This window comes from Meriones unguiculatus, chromosome 12, assembly GCF_030254825.1.
Source record: "Meriones unguiculatus strain TT.TT164.6M chromosome 12, Bangor_MerUng_6.1, whole genome shotgun sequence".
NCBI lineage: Eukaryota > Metazoa > Chordata > Mammalia > Rodentia > Muridae > Meriones > Meriones unguiculatus.
In genome coordinates, this window is record NC_083360.1 from 26,326,799 (window position 1) to 26,352,301 (window position 25,503).

The following is a 25,503-nucleotide window of genomic DNA, read 5'->3' on the forward strand; positions in this document are numbered from 1 at the left end:
GTTGTTGTTTTTTGTTGTTTTTTTTGTTGTTGTTATTGGTTTTTTTTGTCATATTTGTCAGGTTTTAGCCATAATTTCCCACTGAACAGCTACTCTGCACCAAAATCCAAGGCTGAGCACTTTCAGTGAAGAGCAGTGTTAGTTTGGGTTGGCCTCCTTTTGGTTGACATGTATGCTACCCTGCCCCTGGCCATGCCATCACTAACAACGCAGAAGAGAAGGAAAGGCACAGATGCTGGCACAGGTTATCTCTCTGTGGATCTGAATGTTTGTGACCAGGAGTGTTTCAGGTTCCAGAGTTCACATGACTGGCCCTGGTGAAGCAAAGCAATGACCAAGCCAAAATGAAAAGAAATGAAACTAGAAGACTTGCTGAAGAAGGGGAGTGTTAGTATGAGTGTGAGGGGGACCAGAGAAGGTAGAAATGAATGTGTCTAGAGTGTGTTATTTACACACATGCATAGAATTGTCAAAAATAAATACAATTTTTAAATATCAGAAAATTTGGGTCAAGGAAGGTTAAAAATAGAAAAGAAATATATCACATAGGAGGCAGCTCAATTAATAAAGCACTTGCTGTGAAAGTATGAGGACCTGAGCTCAATCCCAGGACCCACATAAATGCTGAGTCCCCATGGCTCACTGAGCAGATGAGGACCTAGCTGTGTTGCCAAGCCCTAGGCCAGTGAGAAATCTGTCTCAAAACACAAAATAGATAGCGTCATAGTTAGCTTCAGCAGTCGACTTGACATAACTCAGAGTCGCTTGGATAGAGGAACCTCCATTGTGGAACTGCCTCCATCAGATGGGCCGATAACCATGTTTGTGAAGCCTTTTCATGGTTGATAATTGATGCAGGAAGCCCAAGCCCACTGTGGGCAGTACCATCCCTAAGCAGGTGTATCTTGACTGTACAAAAATGGTAGTTGTGGGGAAGAGGATTGGCACAGTGGTTAAGAGACTGGCAGCACTTCCAGGAACAAGATCGAATTCCCAACACCCACCTAGCAGCCCACAACTGTCTATAACTCTAGTTCCAGGGGTTCTAATACCCTTTTCTGGCCTCCATGGACACAGACAATCATGCAAACAAAACACTCATACAAACAAAATAAAAATAAAACTTTAAGTAAGCATGCTGGAGAGAACAAGCCAGGAGGAAGTGTCCCTCCATGGTCTCTGCCTCCAGGTTCCTTCCTTGAGTTTCTGCACTGTCCTTCCATGATGGTCTATTATAACTTGTACACCAAATAAGCCCTGCCCCCAAGTGGGTTTGGGTTGGTATTTTTTCACAGCAACAGAAAGGCTGACTAGGACAGACGGCTCCTAAAGGCTATGCACATACCTAACCATGCAAACACACACACATGTACACATGCATGCATATACACAGGTACACACACATGCTCACAAACACACACCTCCATGCACTCACAAATCTATGCACACGTGTCTACAGACACCTACACACACACACACACACACACACACACACACACACACAATGATATTTGATTCAGCTTTCAAAAGAGAGGAATATTTTTTTATTTCATTGTACAACAGGAGCCAACCTGAAGGCATCAAGCAAAGCAAGTAAGCCAACCACAGAGGGACATAATATGGTAGGGCTGGACTTATCCAGCTATCTAGAATATTCTGTCTCATAAGGACAGACAGTAGAGTGGTGGCTGTGAGGAGTGAGACTGGGAGATTGTTTAAGGAGGAGAGAGTTTCTGCTGCAAGATGAGAAGGTTCTGGAGGTGGATGGCCGGGGCATGACTATGCTTAACACTACTGAACGATCCGCTCAAAAGAGTTCAGGATTCTAAGTATTGTGCCCTGTGCTCTGATAGTTTTATAATAGTTTTTATTATAAAAATTCATAGTTTTTGTTTTCTAATCATCTTATAGTACAGCACACAGTAAGTGTGTATCCAAAGGCCACCGAATGATCGATTGATCGACTTGCCAAATGCCCAAGTTAAAAAAATAGAGATCTCCACCCTGCATCGTGAACATTTTGAAAGTACAAATCTGTCTAGGCCATTCCTCTCCCTAAAACCCCCAGTGGCTCACAGCTTCCCTCAAGATGGGGCCCAGCCTCCTAGGAGAAGCCCTCAGCTTTCACCAATACTTCCTGCACACTACTCCTATGCAAAGCCCAGTTCATGCTCAACACCTTCTGCCATCACAGCTGGTCCATTCAGAAGGTACCGTGACTGTCGCCTCTTTAGGGATAAGCCCTGAAAGGCCCCAGGGAGTCTAGGGAACTTACCCAAGGTCATACTAATGGCCTCACTTAGCACCAGGCAATCTGGCCAGGGTCCACGTTTAGAAGCCTTAGCAAAAGCCATGACTCCCAGCTACCCCACTGCCTGCCTCAGCTTCCCCAGCCCCACATCTCCTCTCTCACCCTACATTCAGAAAGACCACTTGCCTCACAATATCCTCTTCCAGTGACTATGACTAACTGCGACGGCGCCAGCTTGGGACGGTGCCCCGGAAGACATAGTATCTCACTGGCCAGATACACTCTTCTATACTCTGCCACCCGGATCAAAGCACCAAGCCATACAGAATCAGGTCTCGGGATTCCTGCAGTGGATGCAGGGCTACACATGACTGAGGACATTATTACAGCAGCATTGAAAGGCTAAGGCTTTATTAAGACTCTTTAAAGAAACGTATTTCCTCCTAGCCAAGGGAACAAAATCTCTAGCCTGGGTGGAGACCTAACATTCCCAGTCTACCCAAAACATAGGCATGAACCCAGCTGTGTCTGTCGATCACCTGGCCAAGAGACCACCCTTCAAGAAAGTGGATTCACTTTACAGCATGCTAAATATGTGGGCAGACTAATTTATCCCTTTAATGAGATGATGTGCTTTCCTTCCCAGAATCCTCACCCTCAGTGTGGTCACTAGAATTACAACCAGTAGGGCTAGGGTAAGTTTGCCCATTTTTCTGAATTGCTCAGAAAAGTGTATCTTTTCTCTCTTCTCTCTCTCTATGTTTCCTTCTCTCTCTCTCTCTCTCTCTCTCTCTCTCTCTCTCTCTCTCTCAGGCCTCATGTTCCTTTTTAGATACTTTTTGGGGCTTCTTTATTCTTTCTCTGAAGCCTGCCTCATCATGTAGCTACTTGTCTGTCACCTGGCTGCTTGCTAACCTCCATGCCTAACACAGAAGGCATGGTTTTTTTTCTCTTGCTTTCCATCTCCCTTTTCCTCAGCAGCTGCCAAGACTAGCAGCTTGCTGGCTCTGTTGTTTTTCTTTTAAACTCTAATAAAACTGTCTACAAGCTTTCTTCTGAGTGCTTTCTTAATTTCTTTTATTAATGAGACTAAGAACCCGGAGGGAGGACCCCGATTCACCCAGAAATGTGTGGTATGCTTGATGAGGGTTCCCCAAATTTTCCAGCAAAAATATCCAAGGTAGATGGAAGGTTAAATTTGATTGAGGTGGGAACTGCATTTGATTGAGAATGTCTGCTGTAGGTGGAGAACTGCACTTGACCAAGACTGTCTACTGTGGAAAGGAGCTATATCTGACTTAGGGCATCTTGTGTAGATGGGGGTACATTTAATTGAGGGTATCTACTGTAGGTGGAGGCTATATTTGATTGAGGGTCTCTATTGTAGATGGACGGCTACACCTGATCGAGTTACTACCACTGTATCCCAGAGTCTAGTGGTTTTAAGTATGTCTACAATCCTGGAGGCTGAATGCTCACCCAAGTTCAAGGTGTCAGCAGAGTCAGTTTCTCCTGGGGCCTCTTTCCTTCCTTGTAGGCAATACCCTTTCAGTGTGAGACTTGTTTCTCCCTTTATGTGTGCCTGTGTTCCAGCTTGCCTTATAAGAACACAAGGTATTGAGTCAGGTCCATCCCAGTGATTTCATTTTTCTCTGAAAGGCCTAGTCCTGCACCACTGACACATTCTAAAATACTGAGAATTGAAATTCATCAAATGGACATAAGAGCTTTTACCCGACAAGCAGCCCCTTTCCCTGAACCCCCTAGTGAGTTCCCAGCCTTTCCCACCAGTCTACCACTGAACCAAGCTGGCCAAGCTCCCCTAGCAGCTCCTGTCAGCTGGGGTGATATGTTAGAAGCATCCTAATCAAATGTGGTATCTGACAAACCTAATAAGTATGTGAACTAGAGGTGGCTTTGAATAGAAGACAATATTTTAATATATTCCCTTGGGATTCACAAGCTGTGAATCCAGGAATATCTGACTGCTAACAGTCTCTCTGGACCAAGTTCATGGTCTTTCAGGGTGACTCGAGAGGAGGAACTATCTTTGCTTCTTGCCATGATGTAAGCAAATCTCTGGTCTCCTTTGAGCTCCAGTCACTTCCTCCAAAATCTACAAGGCTGAATTCTATCATCTCTGGCAACGTGGACAAACCTGGAGACATTATGCTAAGTGAAATATGCCGGGAACAGGAAGACAGACAGTGCATGAGCCCACTATATATGGAATCCCAAAAATGAAGGCTTGAATACTCAGTAGAACAGAGACTGAGTCGGAGGAGGAGTGGGACGATGCAGGCAAAGGGCCCAAACTGGCAAGCATGCAGGATGGAGGTCTAGAAAGCTGATGGCCAAGATAAGGGATACAGTTGAGATATTGTGTTGTCTGCTGCAGGCTTGCTGGCACTGGGTTGTAGGTGTTCTCACCACTAATGAGAACAATAAGGGAAAATGAGGCACCAGCTACAGCAATGGTCTTGACTATAATCACCTACCATGTGTGCATATGTAAAAACACTGTGCTATATTCCTTAAATATATAAAATAAAAGAATAAAAGAAAAGGTTGATGATGTAGCATCTGTTCTTATGTTAAAGTATGTTGGTTATTGATTAGCTATGCTGTGCAATGTGGTTCCCACTTGTGCAGTATGCAAGGAGTACATAGGGTCATTGTGTGTGTGTGTGTGTGTGTGTGTGTGTGTGTGCTCATGCACAAACACAGAGACATATGTGCAGATCAAGGGGAAACTTTGTGAAAATGATTCTCTCCTTCCACCTTTTCATGGGTTTCAGGGCTACGATTCAGGTCTCCAAGCTTGTAAGTTAAGTCCCTTTAACTGCTGAGCCACTTTGCTGTCCCACTTATTTATGTTAAGAACATTGAGATTCTACTGGTTACTTGGAAATATTCACCCATAGTTGCCATGTCTCCAGAGTTGCAGATGTTAGAAATTATTGCTCCTATCCAGCTACCCTCTGAACCTGGCAGCTATCCTCTCACAAGCCCTTACACACCTACAGCCTCCCCAGGCTCTGGTCATCACCAGTCTTTTCTGCACTTCCACACAATCAGCCTTTTACTAGCCATGTATAAGAACATGGTGTTTGTCTTTTCTATGCCTACTATCTGGGATGTAGCTCAGTTGGCAGAATGCCAGGCTAGCATGCAAGAGGCTCTGTATCCCAGTCTCCGGCATTTTGTAAACCAAAGTATTGACACACAAGCCTATAATCCCAGAACTTCAGAGGTAGAAGCAGAGAGCTCAGGAGTTCAGTGGCCCCCTGGCCAATCTGGGCTATGTGAGATCTGTCTTCACACTGGACTGATTTCTTTAATGTAACATTCTCCAGTTCATTGTGTTGTCTCCTATGGTGGAATACATAGTATCGAGGATATATGGCATCTTTCTTCATCCATTCATCTATCAGTGGACACTGGATTTGTTACTTAGCATCAACTGGACCAAAATCCCTGACAGAAACAGCTTGAAGAAAGAAGGCTTGTGCTGGCTCAGTTTCATAGGATTTTGGTCCTGCATGGCAGGGTTCATGGTGGCAGGAGTGTGTGACAGAGGCTTGCCACATCATGTCAGATGCAGAGGCAGCATGAATAAGCACCAATGGTTTACCTGCAACAGTGTATGCACTGCATGGGTGACCGGGAAAACTCCCTCAGTGGCTGACAAGCACTCAGAAAATCCAATGAAGTATGCGACTTTCAAGCATCCCAGGATGATGGTGATGAATGCAAACAATGTGATGCTTCCTAGACAGGAGAGACACAGGTGTGTTAGCATGCATAGTGTCATCCCAAACAAATTATGTCACCTTTAGACCACACAGTGGGAAACAACACCCGCAGGCAAAAGAATGAACTGGGACCTTCCAGTATACTGTAGGCAAATATTAACTCAAAATTATTCAAACACTCAAGTATCGAAGTTAACAAAGGCAAAGCTATTAGAAAAAAAACACATAACAGGATGTTTCATGGGATTGGCAATGAATTATACCAAAATGAAAAGTGTGTGAACCACAGAACACTCTCAACAAAGAAAGAGGGCAGCTAAAATGGAAGGGAATGTTTGAACGTTCTCTTTTGCAGTGTTCAAATGAAAATGACCCCCATAGGCTCATAAGGAATGGCACTACTGGGAGGTGTGGCCTCCTTGGAGTGTGTGTGGACTTGTTGGAGGAAATGTGTCACTGGGGATGGGCTTTGTGGTTTCATAAGCCCAAGCCAGCCCCAGTGTCCATCTCTCTTCCTGCTGTCAGCCACTCCAGCTGTGACATCAAAACTACCTCACCAGTACCATGTCTGCCTCCACTCCACCATGCTTCCTACCATGATGATAATGAACTAAGCCTCTAAACTGTAAGCCAGGCCTAACAAAATGTTTTCCTTTATAAGAGTCTCCATGGTCATGGCGTCTCTTTACAGCAATAAAATCATAACTTGACACTTTCTACAGAGCCATTAATATCTAGAGCATACAAAGACATCTGCAGGATAAAATTATCCAAACAAACTTAAAAATTTTTTTTCTCCAAATACTACATAGAACAGTCACCAACTTCAGAAAAAGATGCCCCAAACCACTAAACATTAAGGAGAGGAAAGCCAAGACCATGAGACACCAAGTCATCCATGCTATGATTGGTGCTATTTTTGTTAAAGATTTATTTAATAATTGTGTGTGCATGTATGTGTGTGTGAATGTATGTATGTATGTATGTTTTCCTGGGTGTGTGAATGTGGACCACGTATTTGCAGTGCTTTCAAAGACCAGAAGAGGGAATTTGATCGTTTGGAACTGGAGATATAGATGGTGTGGTGTCCTGGGAACAAATCCCAGTCCTCTGCCAAAAATAGCAAGTATTCCTAACCCCTTAGCCATCTCTCCAGCCCCTATGATGGGTGGTATCAACAAACAAACAACAAGGGCTGGGTAGATAGCTCAGTTTTGAAGCACTTTCCTGGCAAGCATGAGGACCTGACTTCAAATCCCCAGTAGCCACAAAAAACTGGGCATGGCCACATCCCACAGATGGAGAAATGGGAGATTTAGATAGCCAGATCTCTGGAGTTTGCTGACCAGATAGCCTTGCTTATTTGGTGAACTTGTAGGCTAGTGAGAGACCTATCTCAAGCAAAAGGGAATGGTACCTGAAGAGTGATACTGAAGGCTTATGCCATCTGCTGACCACATACATACAACCACATCTGCACAAATATGCACAGGTACACACACACATACACACAAATAAATAAATAAAACTAGAAAGTTGGTTTCTTAAAACTTAGTAGGAAAAGTGTCTGTACTAGCAATCAGAAAAGGCCCTTGGCCAGGTAAGGTGAAGGGTTAAGCAGTTTTTTATAGTATTGATGACTTTTAGTGAAGAAGAGAAACAACAACAACCAAAACATGCGCATAAAGAATTACAAAGCACGTTTGGAAGGTACTAGACCGAATGCAAATCAGAGCAAGAAAAGTTTCCATGCTGGACTTGTGGGAAGTGTCTGAGCTTCTTGGCCCTGCTGGCATCAGTGGCATGACTCACATGTCCTCTCCCACGAACAGAGGAAATTGGATCACATGTGCTGGGCATTGAGGCACCAAGGTGGGAGCCAGGCAGGAGTGATCACATTACACGGCTGCCAATGCAACAGCCCGGCTCACTCCTGCAGCTCAGAGTCCTATAGAAATGACGAGAAGCCGAGTTTTGTTAATCCTGGCAACCCCCCAGGGAAATCAGAACCTCTGTAAGAATGGAGATTCAACCCTAAGGCTTTCAGATTGGTTAACAAATAGGTTCTTTCTGATTTAGGGGGAAAATAAAGGTAACAAGACAAAGTGAGGCAGCCTGTTTGGGTGGCAAGAACCAAGCCCTGAGGGATAAGGACATGGGCATCAGACAGGTGTGTGTGTTCCCAGATGTCCTCTCCCTAACCCTAGCCTCAGTTTCCCTACCTACTAAATGAAGATGGTCTCCAATAGTGGTTTACACACCTGAGCATGCATCTCAGAAGGCCCGGGAACGAACATTGATGAATCTCACATTTCTGGGCTCCACACCAGTTTCTGACCCAGTAGGTCTGAGGTGGAGCCACAGTATCTCCAACAAGTTCCCAAGTGGGGTAGATGAGGTTGTTCTGGGACCCCAGAATGGTCTAGAGTGTCTCTGTGACTGACAGTGCGTTGGTTCTGCCATGAAACCCTCCCTGGCCCTCTCAGTCCATTCACTCATCTCCTGATACAGTCTGAGGACTCTTCCTGTCTGGGTTTGGTTTCAGTCTCTTCTGCCCCAAAGTTCATGTGCTGGTAGCTCAGTCCTTATTGTAGTGATGGGGAGCAGACCCTTTAAAAGGAGAGGGGAGGGGAGGGGATATGGCACCAGAGGGGATGGGGCTCCCCTGGAACAGTGCCCACCTGCTGTGCAGGAAGCCCTGCATTCAATCCCCACATCATACAAACGGGGTGGGGTGATGTGTGCCAGTAATCTTAGCACCCTAAAAATAGGAGGGTCAGAAATTTCAAGGTCATCCTTGACTACACAGCAAGTTCAAGACCAGCCTGGGATATAGCAGGTTCTTCCTCAAAAACAAAACAGGTAAATATTTTTTTTTAAAGAAGTGGCACTTAGCATGAGGTTCCCCCCCCCCCAACTGAAGAACTACTGGGAGAGAAACGGTCATATTCCTCTAAAATTGCAGCCTCTGATGGCCAACCTCCAATGAAGGGCACATAAGCAAGAATATTCAGGCCTTAATGGGGAGACACTGAGTTGGAAAAGGAAGGTATTTGATCTGGGAATATGAACTAAACACAGTGTATGGAATTCTCAAAGAACTAATAAATTTGTAATGAGATGGAGCTTAAGGAAGGTATTTAGGTCACTGGAAACAATTGGTCTTTAGGAAAGATTCATACAGTTCTTTCAGAGCCCCAGTTTGTTCTCGTGAGAGCAGGTTGTTATGGGGAGGCTGTCCACATGCCCTTTCCACACGTCACTAGTCCACTTTCTGCTCTTCCACACTACTATGACATGGTAAGGAGACCACTGATAGAATGCCAGCCCCAGGATGTTTGAGTGCACCAAACATCAGAATCACGAGCCCAAATAAACCTGTTGACATTACAAAGTACCCAGCCTTGGGTGTTCGGTACAGCCACACAAAATAGACGAAGGCACTTACTCAAGGATAAAGAAAGAAGCTGATGAAGAAACCAAAGTACATTGTAGAAACCAAAACAGCATTGTAGAAATTAGGATATCTAGGAAGGATAGAGGATAGGCACTAAACTTTTCTTGTACAGCTTGGGAGTCCAGACGACAGAGGTTGTTTCTCAATGGTTTGCTGGTTTACACACACACACACACACACACACACACACACACACACACACCTTCCAGCTGAGATGTTTGTCACCTGTTTTCCGGGCCAGAAGAGAGAAAGGTGTTGAAGATAAACAACATATAACTCATTCGGCATTGAATTTTTGCTCATCAACTGTGAGTCAACCATTGTCCCTGGCCATTGGACATACGGAAGTCAGTAGAAGAAAAAAATGTTTCTTGGCATGCTTTTAGACATTAGTAGAAAAAGAAGACAGAAAACGAAATGTATGAAGAGCTAGAGGAGGTGCTGAGGGCAGGAAGGGAAGTGGTGCAGAACGGGGGGTGAGCTGGTGGTGGTCAGGAAAGGAGTCTGTGGGGAGGAAGTTGAACAGAGAAGAGAGAGCATAGAACTATATGATCCGGCCAGCTGTCTGACAAAAGAAACTAGTTGGAAGAGAGTCTTCAAGATGGGAGAGGGGGCGGGGAACGATAGTGACCAATACACTTTTGGAAAAGCTTGGAAGGTAGCTGGGCAGTGGTGGCACACACCTTTAGTCCCAGCACTTGGGAGGCAGAGGCAGGCAGATCTCTGTGAGTTCAAGGCCAGCCTGGTCTACAGAGTGAGTACAGGACAGACTGGACTGTTTCACAGAGAAACCCTGTTTTAAACAACAACAGAGCTTTAAAGGTGTGGCGGGAGGAAGAGACAGACAGATTGGCAGATGGACTGGTAGACAAATGGGTTAATAGATGAGAGAGTAGTCGAGGAAAGAAACAGTTTACTGAATGAGAAGCTGAGTTCAAATGCCTAGAGATGAACTGCTTGGAGTGTAGGTGGATGGTTTCGTTAAGGATAACTGACAGAGTGAATATCCAGAAAGCAGGAAGCTGTCTCTGCAAAACCTAAAGTTTAGAGGAGAACCGGATGGGAAGGGAAAAGAAGAAAGGTTTTGAAGGTCTGGTAGTTTAAAAAGAAAAGTTAAGGCCTCAGGGAGAGGAAATCGAAGAAGCATTTGGTTCCTGACAGTCCGAAGAAGCAGGGGTCACAGAGCATGGTAAAGCATTAAGCAAGCTGACTTACTAAAGAAGGCATTTAGTATTTTCCTCCACACAGGGAGAGAGCTATATGGCCTAGGTTATAAGGCAAGAGAAAATGAAACAGTCATTTGTGGGGCAGAAAAACAAAAAATCACAAGTCCTTAAAAAAAAAAAAAAAGACAGATATGTGGAGATCAGAGATGAGCTGCTGCAGAGGAGTTGGATCTGATGCAAAATACATTGTATACATGTGAGAAATCACCAAAGAGAAAAATTAAAATATCATAATTTTAAAAGGCAAGCATGAGGGGATAATGTAAAATACATTCTTATAACCATAAATAAAATGGAAACAATAGTTAGGTAGGAAAACCTTACAATAGCCCAAAATGGTCCAAGTTGTCTCATTTACTAGGAAGCAAGGTCAGAAAGACGGCATTAAAAAGGAGATGGAGGAATATGCTGGCTGTATGACAAAGTGGTTAGTGAGAGAAGGCTAGGGGTGGGTGAGGGGAAGCAGGAGACACAAACAGAAAGTGGGAAGGGAATGTTACTACCAGAACATACAGAATTTAGAACAAAGAATCCTTCACATTACAAACGATAAGACATAATGAGTGTGGAAAATGTAACCTTGTATGCAGGCTCAATAATAGAACTTTTGGACAGTTGGTGGAGGCCCACACCTTTAATCCTAGCACTGGAAAGGCAGGCACAGATGGATCTCCATGAGTTTGAAGCCAGCCTGGTCTACATATTGATTTCAGACCAGCTAGGACTTCAAGGTGAGACCATGTCTGAGAAAACAATAACAATTTATTTTTATATGTAACTGCGACTAATAGAAAACAGAGCAGACATTTTCAGAACCAGACCAGTCAAATTAACGAAATATGTGAGGTCACAGAAGAATCAAGTTCTACAAGTTTCTCTGTGTAAAACTTTGCCTCTCCTGAAAATAGAGCATAAAAATTCTCTCTCTGTAAAACTTTGAAAAGTATCAATCATCCACTAAGAGGCAGTAAAGTGGGACATAGCAGAGAGGCTGCCTAGCTTCAAGTACTGTTTTCTGCCATTTATGTATTGAGACCTTGGGCATTTTTGTAACCTCTGTGCCTCAGTTTTCCAATCTGTAGTACAGAGATAATGATCATAATGCCTCCCACAACATCTCACAGAATTCCCCTGGAATACCTTCAAAGTTCTATAGTAGGATGTGACCACGGACAGCCTCTCTACATTCCACCCGAAAAGAAAACTTAATGAGTTGGAATCAAGTGGAATGTCAATCACCGTAGGGTGGACTAGATGACGCAGCAGGGTGAAGTTAACCTGCCACCAAGCCTGAAAACCTGTGTTCAATCCCCAGAGTGTATATAGCAGAAAGAGAAAACCAACTTCTGCAAGTTATCCTCTGACTTCCACGTGCATGCTGTGACACACACACACACACAGCAAAAAAATTAAACGATAATCACTTAGCTATATTGCTTGGCAATAATCCAAGATACTCAGCCATCTTTCTGCTGCTGACACCAAAGACCCTCCTAGGAGTCTAGAATATTGAACCATCGCCTCTTCAGGTAGTCAGTCTCAGAGTTTGTCTACATCTTCATGCCCTGGAAGGACACTCCCAAGCACATCACGACCAGCCATCCACTGGCCTCCATCTGGACATGCATGCTGGGAGGCTCGGCATTCCTCACAGTGTGTCATGGCGGTGGCTATTGCTTAGGTTTGAAAGTGCTTCTTTGTATTGAAATGCAGACTGCCTCTCAGAGCTCTCATCCTCTTGCCTGATCTGGGCATCATCCACCCATCCACCTACTCACTCACTGTGGTGGCTTGAATGGGAATGGCCCCTATAGGCTCATCTATTTGAATGCTTGATTGCCGCCGAGGAGCCAAGGAGTGGCACTATTGTTGGAGGAGAGGTGGCCTTGTTGGAAGAAGTGTGTCACTGGGGGTGAGCATTAGCGTTTCAAGTGCTTCAAGCCAGACCCAGTGTCTATCTCTCTTCCTGCTGCCTGTTCATACAGATGTAGAAATCTTAGCTACCTCTTTAGCAGCATATCTGTCTGTGTGCTGCCATGCTTCCCAGCAGGACAGTAATGAACTAAGCCTCTGAAATATAAGCCAGCCCCAACTAAATGTTTTCCTCTATAAAAATTGCTGTGGTCTTTGAGGCTAGTCTGGTCTACAAAATGAGTTCAGGACAGCTGAGGCTCCACAGAGAAACCCCATCTGAAGAAAAAATAAATTGCTGTGGTCATGGTGTTTCTTCAGAGCAATAGAACACTGATTAAGACAGTCTCCCATTTGTTCACATATTCCACCATACATCAGCCCATACACTCACCCATATGTATATAAACATATATGCCTATGTACCCATTCATCTACCTGTTCACTTATACAAACATCCACCAGTCCCTTCATCAGCTTGTCCTTCCAACCATCTATACACACTAAATGCGTATACCTCCACCCACCCTTCATACACAGCCTCCACTGATTCAATTATTCTGCAGTTACCATCTGGCCCTCATCATACATTACGTCTGATGCTGGATCTCAGGACACCGTGGAGAGTACATTCAGGAAGTGCCTGCACCTTCAGGAACTCACAGTCTGTTCACTCTGACAAACAGTAACTGGATAATACAATCTCCTGCAAGATGGGTGCTGGGCAGATGGTGGGCAGGTGTCATGAGGACAGCAGCCCAAAAGCTGCCGGGAACCTAAATGCCGCAGCGAAGGTTTTCCAGATGACACTTGTTTGCTAAAATCCCGGGGCTCCTCCGAAGCTGAGAGATGAAGGCCTACATCGTTTCCTACCATGGGACCGCCCCGTCCTTCTGTCATCTGAACTCAAGATTCTTTCTTCCCTCTGAGACCACAGTCCTGCAAGTGCCTACGAGACCCCTATAGTCCTACTTCCTTTCCAAAGAATTCTAAGCCTGCATCAAGGTTTAGAATGCCTCCTCATCTGTATTAGGCTATAAGAAAATAAATGGCAGGCGGGGGTCCAGCTCAGTTGGCAGAGTACTTGCCTGGCACACAGAAGGAACTGCTGTTACTCCCTAGCACTGTGTAAACCAGGTGTGGGCGGGCATGCCTGTAATCATGGAAGGTGGAGGCAGGGCATCAGGAGTTCAAAGTCATCCTCAGTACATAGGAAAGTTGAGGCTAGCCTGAGATGCACATGAGAGCCTGGCTGCCTTTTTAAAAAGAAAAGGGGAAAAAAGAGAGAGAAGAAGAGAAACTAGAAAGATAAGGGAGGAGAGGGCAGAGGAAGGGAGTTGAAAGGAGAGGACGAGAGGGAAAGGAGGGGAGGAGGATGGAGTTAGTAAGAATCATCAAGGCTCCAGGACAGGTCTCAGGACCAGTGCTGCTCCAGATCACTGCTGCTTTCTCTGTACCCATCTCCCAACCTTAGCTGGGCACACCTATCTCAATTGTCTTCTTTCTTAATAATCTGTGATGGGTCCCCATGAACCATGGGACAAAGCCAAGGTTGGGTGCCTGCCTTGTTGAGTTCCACATAACGGGTCTCTGGGGATCACTCTCTAGGCTGCCAATCCTTTTCAGACTCCTTGTCTGCCCTGACCTTGTGCTCTATACTTCTGACTCATTCATTTCACAGTAATCACATATTTACCTCTCAGTTAGAAGCTCTTCTAAGCAGTTTACATGCACAAAACCCCTGATTCTCATGACAACTCCATATAATAGGCAACAGCATAATCCCCATTTTACAGATTAGGAAAATGAGGCAGAAAAGTCGAGCTCTGTGCCCTGCCCAGAAGCCATGCTTCCGTGCATCACTGTCTGCCACTCCTCACTATCTTTCCTCTTCTTGCTCATCTCTGCCCACTATGTACTAGGCTGTAGGTATAAAGTTATTGTGTAATTAAAATGCTGATTTCCCCATATCTGGTTACAATCCTTGTTCTGAGAATTTCCTGCCTCAAAGTTGTATAAACTCTGCTCCCTAATTGTCCCCTGATATGCCCAATAAAACAGCTTACAGCTAACCACTGAGCAGGAGAGAGAATAAGGCTGGACTTCCTGCCAGCCAAAGGAGGAGGAAGAGGGGATTCAGCCACGGGAGAGGTGAAAGTAAAATCAGGAGAGGAGCTGGAGCAGAAAAGCTACAAAATGCCAGCATCTTGGGATGCACGCTGGGAGGAAGCCAAATCAGCTTAGAGGATTAAAAATAGAGTTAATACTGCTCAGGATTGTGCTGTGAAGCTTGTTAGAATAATACAATGGTGTCTCAACTATTTGAGTAATAGCTGGGTTAAGAGAAAAACAGAAACAAACACGTTTATAAAAATAATATTAACACTAGGCCATGCCAGGTGTTCTGTCTCCACATTACCAGAGACCAGCAGTGCCAGGCAGGCAGAGCGGGCTCTCAGTCTAGGCACCTGAGCAAAAGTCAGTTTGAGACACTTCCCCAGCAAAAGTCCAAGCATAGTAAGGATTCCTTCACTACTGCCCGAGGCAGAGGTCCAAGATCCTCCTTCTCAGAAGACAGAGGGGAAAGGGGATTGAGGATGTCATCTGTCTGTCACCTGTATTGTCATACTGTCCCATCACCCACCCCGTAGCAGGGACAGAAAGCTAGCCTCTTCCCAAAGTGCTGTCAGCATCACCAGACAGTGACAGCACCCTCTCAAAACCCTCCAGACATGGTAAAAGCTGCCCTTGAGGAATGAAAGCCATCACAAGAGCATACATCCATTTCTAGGATGTTTCCAGAACAGCCATGCTCACAGAGGCAGAAAGCAGACAGAGGGCTAAGAGAAAATGGGAACTGATATATGGGGTCTCTCTTTGAAGTGTGCAATGGCCCACCTGACATGCTCTAGAATGAACTGAGAATGGAGTGTCTATGCAGAATTGTCTGTGGACACACCTGTGAGGGATTTCAGTGAACTGAGTTTGGAGGACTCAGCCTGAATGTGAACGGCACCATTTCACATGCTGGACCCTGGACTGAATGAAAAGGAGAGAGAGAGAGAGAGAGAGAGAGAGAGAGAGAGAGAGAGAGAGAGAGAAAGAAGGTGGGAGGGAGAGAGGGAGGAAGGGAGGGAAGAAAGAAGGGAAGAAAGGAAGGGAGGGAGGGAAGGCGAGAGGGAAGAAGGGCAGTGAGGGAGCAAGGAAGGGAGGGAGAGAGGGAGAGGCACCTGCATGTGTGCATGCTGTATTGCTCCATTGCTGTCTGCTCTTGAATGTGGATGTGATTCGACCAGTCAGTTCTTTCAAGTTCATGAAGTTGTCTTCCCTGTCACAAGGCTCTGTAATCTTGGACTGTGTGGTTCTGAGCTAAATAAACCCTTTCCTCCTTAGCTGCTTCGTCAAGGTATGTTATCACAGCAATGGTCAGGGAAACTAACATAGAGTGCCAAGTGCACTCACTCTTCAGCTGTGGAGCTGGCAGCACACATCCACACTGGAAGCTAACAATCAGTGAAAAAGAGGCCACACATTTGAAAGACAGCAAGGAGGGTTACATGAGAGGGCTTGAAGGGAGGAAAGGGAAGGAGGATTAGGATAATTACATTATAAACTCAAACAATAAAAGAAATCATCGTCATTCCTGGTTTTGCTTGCTTCGAAGGAGAGAACTGAGAAGCCATCTCAGGCAGTGGTATGGGCTCCCTAGGATGCCAGCGACAGGGACAGAAGCCCAAGCAAACAAAAGTGTCTGGAGGAGCTCTGCCTTCAAGAAAGCAAAGCTGTGTGTTAAGATGAGCCTCCATCCTGAGATGCAAAGTGGGAATCCAGGTAAGGTCTCAAGCCTGCTCTACCTGCTCTGAAGTTAGCAGATAACAGCCAGGAGAGCCAGCATGGACAACCTTTCCTCCAACCTAACTCCCACCCTCTTTCCCCTCTCTTGGTTCTTCCTCTCCACTTCCATTTTCTTCTCCTTTCCCTCCTCCTCTGTTCATGGCTGACTTGCCTGATGCCACCAACACACACACACACACACACACATTCAGTGTGTCACTGTGGACAGCCTCCTTCCAAGCAGAGACACCTTTGTGTTTCCCGCCTTCACTTTTGAAGCTTGTCCTAAGACCACCCCAGACCAGCTCTTGATAAGGTAGCTTACATCTGTCTGCTTTCTTCTGGTCTGTTAGCAACCCTGCTAGTCTCAGTCCCCACATAGCCCATTTCTATGACGGCCTATGGTAGCATGTTGGACACACATATAGATATGCCTCATTTAAAAACAAAGGTTATGAAAATCTGAATTGTAGGATAAATTCAGGGTGAGCCCTTTCACAAAACAAATTTTTTCACACATAAAAAAAATGGCTGTGATGAGTCTGGCATACCAAACATACTCAATAACCACCACTGTTTCCAGAATTTGTGTTCAAAGTACCTCTGGTCTTGAGACAGAAAACAACAACAACAACAACAACAAGGGGGGGGGAATAAAAAAAAACTTTCCCAACCTCATCACATTCTAAGCAGGTTAGCAATGAAGAAAAATGGGAAGCAGTGATTAACTGGTAACACAGCGCTCACTGGCTACTCAAGAGGCAGGTATACAGTTCCAAGGCTACAGTCATCCCTTCTAGAGGAACTCCTCCCTCAGCCAGCAAAGACAGAGTTAGATTCACGGTGCAGCATTACTACCAATTATTTAATTGGGTCAGTATTTTTATTACAAAAAAATGAAAAGTCCTCCCTCACAGAAAGTAGGATGGAATATTTCCTGTTCAAAGAGGTACCTTTGCAGATCAAACCAAGCCCTAAACTTAAGTGCCTCGAGTTTTGGGGAGGAGGGTCTCCATCCCAAAGCGTCAGCCTCAGATCGTCTATCCTCACAATAGACAAGACTGCTAGAAACCCGTCTTTCCAGATATTAAAGGAAACTTCAGTCCCTACTGAGGCCAAGGTGCTTCCTCTTGGCACCTTGGTAATAACACTGTCTTTTTGCTCCCAAATGAACTCAACTTTCCTCAGGAATGGTCAGGGTGTGCCAAGCTTCTTTCTCTCAACATCTTCCTGCTCCTCCCCATGAGAAAGCTGTGATTCTTATCTAATTCATGTAAGAACTAGAGTTCAGAAAGCTGAAGGAGACAGAATTGAGGAGTACAAGCCATATCCTCCAGAGCCAACAGCATTTGCACAGTACCTGTTCCACACTGGAATGGGTACAGCACTATGGGATAACTTTGAGAGGGTCCACACATCCTACAGTGTGTGGCTCTCCCAGGCATCACCTGGGATCCACAGAACCCATACTGATCCCCCTTTGTCTGGTATCAGACACCCCTACAGGACCCCACACTGGCATTTGCAAGCCCCTAAGCCAGATGCTCAGCATTCTTTGGGGTCCTGACCTCCCCTGGACTCTCTGACATCATGAGCCCTCTTGGCTCCCTCTTCCTCCTCCTGGGTACCATTTCTTGAGGGTTTGCACAGTTTACTGTGTGCTGGTCTCCATCTGCCATTACTTCATCTTTATATGGTGTTTGAAAGACATGGATTGAGTCCACAGGGAAACCTTGGTCTGTGCTTGCACTCTGCTTCTTTTTCTGGCTTCCTAACCTTGGGAAATCACAGGGCAAGTCAGAGAGAAGAAGAATGGAGGGAGGGGCTAAAGGAAGTGAAGGAAAAAGGAAAGGGAACAAGAGGAAAGAGAACCAGAGGAAGGAAGCAAGAAAGGAGAAAAAAGATGGTAACAGAGAGAGGAAGTGAGAAAAGAAAAGAGGCGGAAGTCAGGAGGGGAGAGGAAAAAGAGCTGAAGGAAAGAAGTATGGAGGAGAGAGGAGGTGAGTGAGGAAGAAAGGATGCTTCTGAGGAAAAGAAGAGTTAACATGTTGGCATCCTGGGTAATAAGACCAGTCCTATCTGTGTGACATTGATAGTGCCATTCATAATCCACAAACTCATAAGCTCCCCCAAATTCTCATTTTCAGGAATTTAGGCAGTTTGTGGTGATGTACAATTTTTCTGGAGGCAAGATACTCTGATCCCTGCATGTCTCCTAGGCAAGAGGGTGATTCCTATGGCCTGGATAAAATGGCCCTAGGGTCACACCTTGAATTCTCCTTCCCAAGGTTCCCTCTGGCCCCATCCACCCTGAGATTCCCCCTGTGCAGAGGGCTGTAGAGAACCAAGGAATCTGCCTAAAGTCAAGTGTGCAAAAAAATGGGAAGCAGGTTCTAAGGGAAATTACAGTCTAAGATGAGAAAGTGGGAGGAGGCCACCTTTGCCCTGGATCCAGTCTTCTCCCTTTGCCCTGGATGCCAGCCCTCTCCTTTGCCCTGCACGGCCCCGGCCCCCTTTGACCCAATTCAGCCTGTTTTGGATATGGGCAGCCCCTCTAACATTCAGGCCCAACTCAGTGAGGAAGTCCCTGGAGACCATGCCCTCGGGACTCTGCTCATCCTCTCAGTACCTCCTCCAAGCCGGGCCTATGTGGTCCTAGGACCAAACATCACAGGCTCCCCACAATGGGGTGAAGAGGCAGCTGCCTGGGCAAGGAGAGTCCAGGTCACAGCAAGGATGGGAGTTTGGGCAGAAACACAGAACGGGGTATTAGAATACACTTCAGGCTCAGGAAGGTCTTAGCCTTGGCGTGGAAAGCAAAAGCAGGACATAGGGGAGGATGGAAGGACACTCCAAGAGGAGGAATAGGATATGCAAAGACCTGGGGCTTTCAATACTGACTGGAACTGAGAGTCCTTGACAGCCTGCAGCCCAAGATGAGGGCTAGGAAGGAAAGAGTTTATCTGAGGCCGAATCACAGAAGCCTTGAGCACCAAGAAGGTGGAGAGTGTGGCCTCCACGCTGGGGCTTGAAACAGCATAAGAAAACTTAAAGCAGGGAGACGTTCCAGCAGAGCCTAAAGGCAGAGAAGGGAAACTCGAGGGAAGAGCGGGGGTGGGGGGCGGAGGCGGTGGGTGTGGGAAGAGATGAGGCTTAAAGCTGAAGTTTGATCTCAAGGAGAGGTGTGGAGGGCGGCCGGGCTGCACTCACCGCGGAGCCAGCGCGCACCCGCGTGCGTGTCCTTGGGGCGGATGAGGCGGCGCTGCACGTAGCTGCGGCCCACGTACCACAGCATCCAGAGCAGCTGTAGCAGCATGAGCGCGGTTAGTACGCACAGCAGGTCGCTCTTGCCCACACCCGCCGCGTGCACCGCCCAGGCTAGCAGGAACAGCAGCCCCGCCACGAACACGTTCAACCCATACTGGCTGCTCAGAGTCTCCGCCAGCTTCTGTGGGACACTGGCGCCGCGCCGGGGACCGGAAGCTTGCGGAGACCCCCGGGCCAGTGGAGGTGTGGGCAGCGGGCATGCCGTGATCCCAGACGGCACGGCACGCGAGGAGCCTGAGGATGCTGCGGGAGAGGAGGGCGCGCCCGGGCCCCCAGGCATCTTCCAGTCTGGTCCCCAGGCGGGTGCTCCCTCCCCGCACGTTGCTCCCGGCTCCTGTCCTTTCCCCACGCCCTCTGGGCACCAGACCCACTCGCCCGTGCCCTACGATCCTGCCCTCCTCCAGCACTCCCAGCCTTCGGTCAGGTCCCAGGCGCTGGCCTCCCTCCCTGAGCTCCTGATGCCCGACCCGGCCCGTGCAGCAGGTTGCCCCTGCCGCGAGTCCTGCTGCACCTCTGCCTTGCCTGTGCCACCCGCACCCCACCCCCGCGCCCAGCCCGCCTACCCCACCCCGGCTCCCCGGAAACGCGGGCCTGCAACAGGTGCGGCCCGCCGGCTTCGGGGCTGGCGGGGAGGGGTGGGGGGCCAGGGGACCCATGGAGTCACGGGCACCAGATTAGAGGGTTGCTGAGGTGTGCGCCGCCCGTTGTGTCCCCGACCCCCAGAATTCTGGGTGGGCCTGCAGGGACCAGCGTGCACGGGTCCTTCCCAGCTGTGTGTCTTTAGTCCCTCCGTCTATCCACTAGCCAGGGTGTCTGGCTCGGGGTGGGAAGCAAGGAAACAGGTTCCCTTGGGGGGAGGGGGGGTGTCTCTCTGTTAGTCCCTTTTGGGTGTCTGTGTGGGGACCTGACCGAGAGCCTCGACGATGGCTGAGACCGGTGACCCAAGGAGAAGCCATCCCTCCCTCTCCTCCTCTGGAGCTGCTTCCAGAGGGAGCTGATGGGGAAAAGGGTCCCCGGTGGCCCCGTAGTCGCGAGAGTCCGATCGCTTCCATTCCAAAGCCTTTCACAGAGGCGCTCATCACCGGTGCCAAGAGAAAGCGCAGCGGTCCCCCCCCCCCCCCCCCGAAAGAGCGAAAGAGTCCTAAGGCTGACCGTGACCTCGAGGAGAGCCCAACTGTGTGGTCCGGGAGGACAAAGGGGAGCAACCGGGACATCGGGCTCAGAGAGGGCAGTGCTAGGCAAAAGCACGAGCTGAGACTCCAGCTCCGCCTTGGTTTTAACGGTCTACCGTAGCTGATGTCGATTTCTTCATATTTTAATTAGGAAACCCACGTGTTTTTTGTTTGTTTGTTTGTTTGTTGCATGAAACCCTGCACACTGCAACAGCTGGTGACTACTAAATGGGGGGTGGGGAGGGATGATAGGGGGCAGGAAACCTTGGGCTCAAGGAGCCCTTGGGCCTTGCAGCACCTTCATTTTAAAACTCATTCGTTCCTTCATTCAATTTATATACAGATAACCCACACTGAGATATTTTCTGCGCTCTGTGCTTAGTCGTGAGGATCGGGCCAGAGCAGTCCTGGAAGCCAATGGTCAGATGAGATCCTATAGCAGACACCGGTTTCCTTGGTTCCCTGGAGAAATAACCAGCAACCCTAAGGCAACCCAGCCCTTCCTGGAAACACCAGCACCGCAGGAAGCTCCCTGCCAAGAAGGCTGAGAGGTTCTCTGTAGGAGCCAGCATCTGCTGGAGCTCCCTGACTGGAATAGCTAACCTGTGGGAAGCAGAGGCAGGAGTAGAGAGGGGCTTCCAGTGTGTGCAAAGAATGATTGAAATGGCACCAGGCAGATGGCCTCGGCAGGAAAAGGCGCTGCCACCAACCCTGACAACCTGAGGTGGATGTCCGGCCCCCACATGGTGGAAGGAGAGGACAAATTTCTACAGGTTGTCCCCTGACCTCCACGGGTCCACAGAGACGTGCACACACATTCAACAAATAAGCAAACAAATGTAATTTCAAAAGTCCGCAGAGTTTATACTAGTCCCAAACCTATGCCACATCACAGAATCCAAAGAGCCTCTGATTGCCAAGGGACTGAATCTCTGAGGATTTGAGATTCTGCATGTCACTTTTACTGCATGCCTTTCCTAGCATCATGTCATGGTAATTGGTCACTGGCAAGGTCAAAACGAGGCTGTTTTCCTTCTGAAATAATGTTCAAAGTATTGAAGAGTTCTGTGGCTATTGTAGAGGATCTCTGCTCACCGTCCATGCAGTTCCCTGATCCTTCCACACACGGAAGTGGTGATACAGACATCAACGTAGGAAATCCACACAGACAGAATACTACCAACTGCATGAGAAGCATCACTCACATTTGGGGACTTTTTGTCTCGCTTTCTAAAGGGACTTTTCAGTAAGCACTAAACCGGGCTCTGAGCTAATACCATGGCCACGTGGCTGTATACGGGGGTGCGCATAAATGTGCATATATGTGGAGGCCAGAAGACCACCCTGGGTATCACTCGTCCAGCACTGTTCCTGCTCCCCATTCCAACCAACTTGTCACAGAGGCTAGGATGAGCATCAAGTGATCCACTCAAGGATCCACTTCTCGCTGTCTCCTCAGTGCTGGATTACAAGTGTGTGACATCATAGCCCCTCCCCCACAATGGTCACATCTTTCATCAACATGTGTGAGATCTCATTACCACGAGACACACATAAGTAGAAAATGGTCAGCGGGGCTGGAGAGATGGCTCAGAGGTTAAGAGCCTGCTCTTCCTGAGGTCCTGAGTTCAATTCCCAGCAACCACATGGTGACTCACAACCATCTATAATGAGATCTGGCGCCCTCTTCTGACATGCCGGTGTACATGCAGATAGAGTACTCCTACACATAAAATAAATAAATCTTTAAAAAAAGAAAAAGAAAATGGTCAGCAACAGCCTGAGGAGAGGTCCTGAGTGTGTAGTTCAGGAGGGCAAATCCCCACTCCTTCTGTGATAAGATGGCCCAGCACAGCCCTCCCTGGCCCCAGGCAGATCTCCAGAGGAAGGTATCTAGTGGGCTGCTGATCTCACTGTAGCCTTCTGGGCATTAGTTTGCTAAACTGCTCAACCCAGTGGGTTCCTGTTGGTCAGAGTTCTTTTGAGGTGCAGATTTTTATACAGTATCCATTTGGGGGGTATCCATTTGGTGGTCCATCCTCAGCCCTCTCCCCCACATGTCTTAGTCTTCACATAGTTCATCTTTCCAAGTCATTGATCATTGGGCTTCCCAGAATCCAAACATGGCACCCACCCATGGCTCTTCACAGCTCTTTATTCAGACAACACAGATCATAGGACACACCAGCCAGTCTTCATTCTGCTCACAGGAAGGGGCTTTCTTGGCTACTGTCCATCAGGGTTGGTGCTGGGTGGGGCTGCAAGGCTATAGGTCTCTTTAGGTTGGTGTCATCTTGTCATATAGAAGCACCTGTAAACATGGCCTAAGCTGCTTCTCCTATCATGAGAGTGTCATGTGTCTCTACACATGTGAATTAAAGAATTGAGACCATGAGGCCGGTGTCAATCTGGGAGAGATGTGGACCAGTAGCAGGTCAACTTGTTTTGTCTTACATGCCACATCTGCTTGACAACACAGACCACTGTGTACGCCCAACCTCGTGGTTGCCTAGATCAGATAATACCCAGCTCATAATGGAAACTGGAGTCCTACGGTCATTTAATTCTCAGAAATAGGAGAGAAGCGGTCCAATGGAAAATAACTTCTCTGTAGAAGGCCATTTTTACTCTACAGCCCTACAGATCTGCCCATGGTTCTCATATTGGTTACTGCCAGGCTAAAGCCACCCCCAAGTGTCCTTGGCTTTGTTGGGCTGTAAGAGCCACGTCAGAGCAGCTGGAAGTACAAGCTGGTGGGCTCGAGTCAACATCTCTCTGCTACCCACTCGGAACTGGGATGCTGACTTGCAGGCTCCACCTCCAAGTCAGCCGATCATACATTATTTTAAAAGCCACAGCCCTTCCCTTTCAATCTAGGAAATCCAAGCTACCTCATGGAGGGGTCAACAAAGAATGAACCCCATAAGCAGCGCCACTGCCAACCTCAGTGCAGCATCTTGGAAGGGGCTTGTCCAGGCTCAGCTGAGTCTTGCCCCTGTGCGGCAGAAACAAGGTGTCAACTGCCAACCCCTGCTCAGATTTCAGATTCCTGAGCAGAATAAATGGTGGCTGTTGTTTCAAGCCACGTACATTCGGGTGTGGTTTGTCATGCAGCAATAGGTATCCGGAACATACAGACAAAAGTGGGACTGAGTCCAAAGATCAGATGAGATTTGGGAGGCTTTCTCCGGTGACCCCTGTTGACAGGGACAAGGGGCTGTGTAAGGAAGGTTCTGATGGTCACAATAGAGATGGTTCAAGTGTTGGGGGAAGTGAGGAGTGCTGTGCATATGTGTGACTCACAGCATGCTGGACTCAGGTGTGTTCACTGCTGCCAGGGTATGGGCTGGGAAGGACAGAGTGTTTCTATCACCTGTGACTCCTCTCTATCACACACGTGATGGGACTCATCCCCTGCACTTCACACAGCGTAATGAAAGTTCTTTTTTATTCTGACGATGATGTGACTCAGGCTCGGGGTCTTATACACGCTGGACAAGCATGTACCACTGAGCTATGCCCCCAGACTGACCTCAAATGCAAAATCTTCCCGCTTCAGCCTCCCAAGTAGCTGAGATCACAGACATTTATCAACCCCCCTCCATAATTCCTCTTCAAGACAGGAACAGAGAAATAAAAAATTCCTTGGTGGTTTTGCTATATAGGGGATCAAGGAAATGGGCCTCACTGGAGAGACAGGAGTAATTTTAATGGGATGTTTGTCTATAGGTGGAAAATCTTAACATATTAGCAAGCCAACAGAAAATGGCTCACTCCAAAGCATGAGGACTACAAAGTAAAGTATGAAAAGGTTTGTAAACTGGCCATGGAGGCAAAGACCTGTAATCCCAGCATTGAGAAAGCTGAGGTAGGAAGTTTACAAGCTCAAGGCCAGCCTGACCTACTTAGTAAGTTCAAGGCTGGCCTGAGCTATACAAGAAAGAAAAACTACAGCTATCCTTAAGGCTTGGATCGGTTAGAAAGATCCCCACACCAAGAATACAGGGAGGGCGTTCCTCAAATGCAGAACCTGCAAGCCTTTTGTGAATCTGTGTTCCTTCCTGGAATAGCTCTACTCTGACTCCCCCATCTTTTCAATCTCCCCTGACCTGGGACCTCTGCACTTCTCTATTCTAACACCGCTTCCCTTGTGTGCACAAACCAACGCAGACTGTGAGTGATCTCAGCGTTCAAGTATCTGGAGACAGCTGACCAGAATCTGTAACTCTTTCCACTTCAAGGAATGCTGGGGCTAAGACTCCAAGAAATTGTAACAATGGGTAGAAAATGCAGCTCAGTGTTGGGAGTACTCACACAGCAGCATGAGGGAGGCCCTGCGTTCCATCTCCAGCACTGCCTAACTTCCAAGAGCGTTTCCTATAACCTCAACCACAGAAGCCTCGTCCCCAATCCTCCAGTGATCCTGCCTGCCACCCTCAGCAACGCCTGGTTCACAGGGGCACCTCCATTGCCTTTGATAAATTTTGTTTGCTTAAGGAGATCCAGGCTTCTTTTATTTTTGTGAGTCCAGCATGTGTAGTGTACACCTGTGTGCATGCTCAGACATGTA

At 47.3% G+C, this 25,503-nt stretch overlaps 1 protein-coding gene across 1 annotated transcript in view; it reads right to left on the minus strand.

The window, feature by feature from the left end:
* The window catches only part of Otop1 (otopetrin 1), a 29,888-nt gene extending 9,801 nt beyond the window's left edge, over positions 1 to 20,087 (minus strand). The window contains exons 1-2 of the mRNA XM_021649644.2: positions 19,645 to 20,087; positions 5,886 to 6,022 (exon numbers count right to left, since the gene is read on the minus strand). Coding sequence (XP_021505319.1) covers positions 5,886 to 6,022; positions 19,645 to 20,041 — 534 coding nt within the window. The 5' untranslated portion in view covers positions 20,042 to 20,087. The remainder of the gene's footprint in view (positions 1 to 5,885; positions 6,023 to 19,644) is intronic.
* Between the last annotated feature and the right edge of the window lie 5,416 nt (positions 20,088 to 25,503).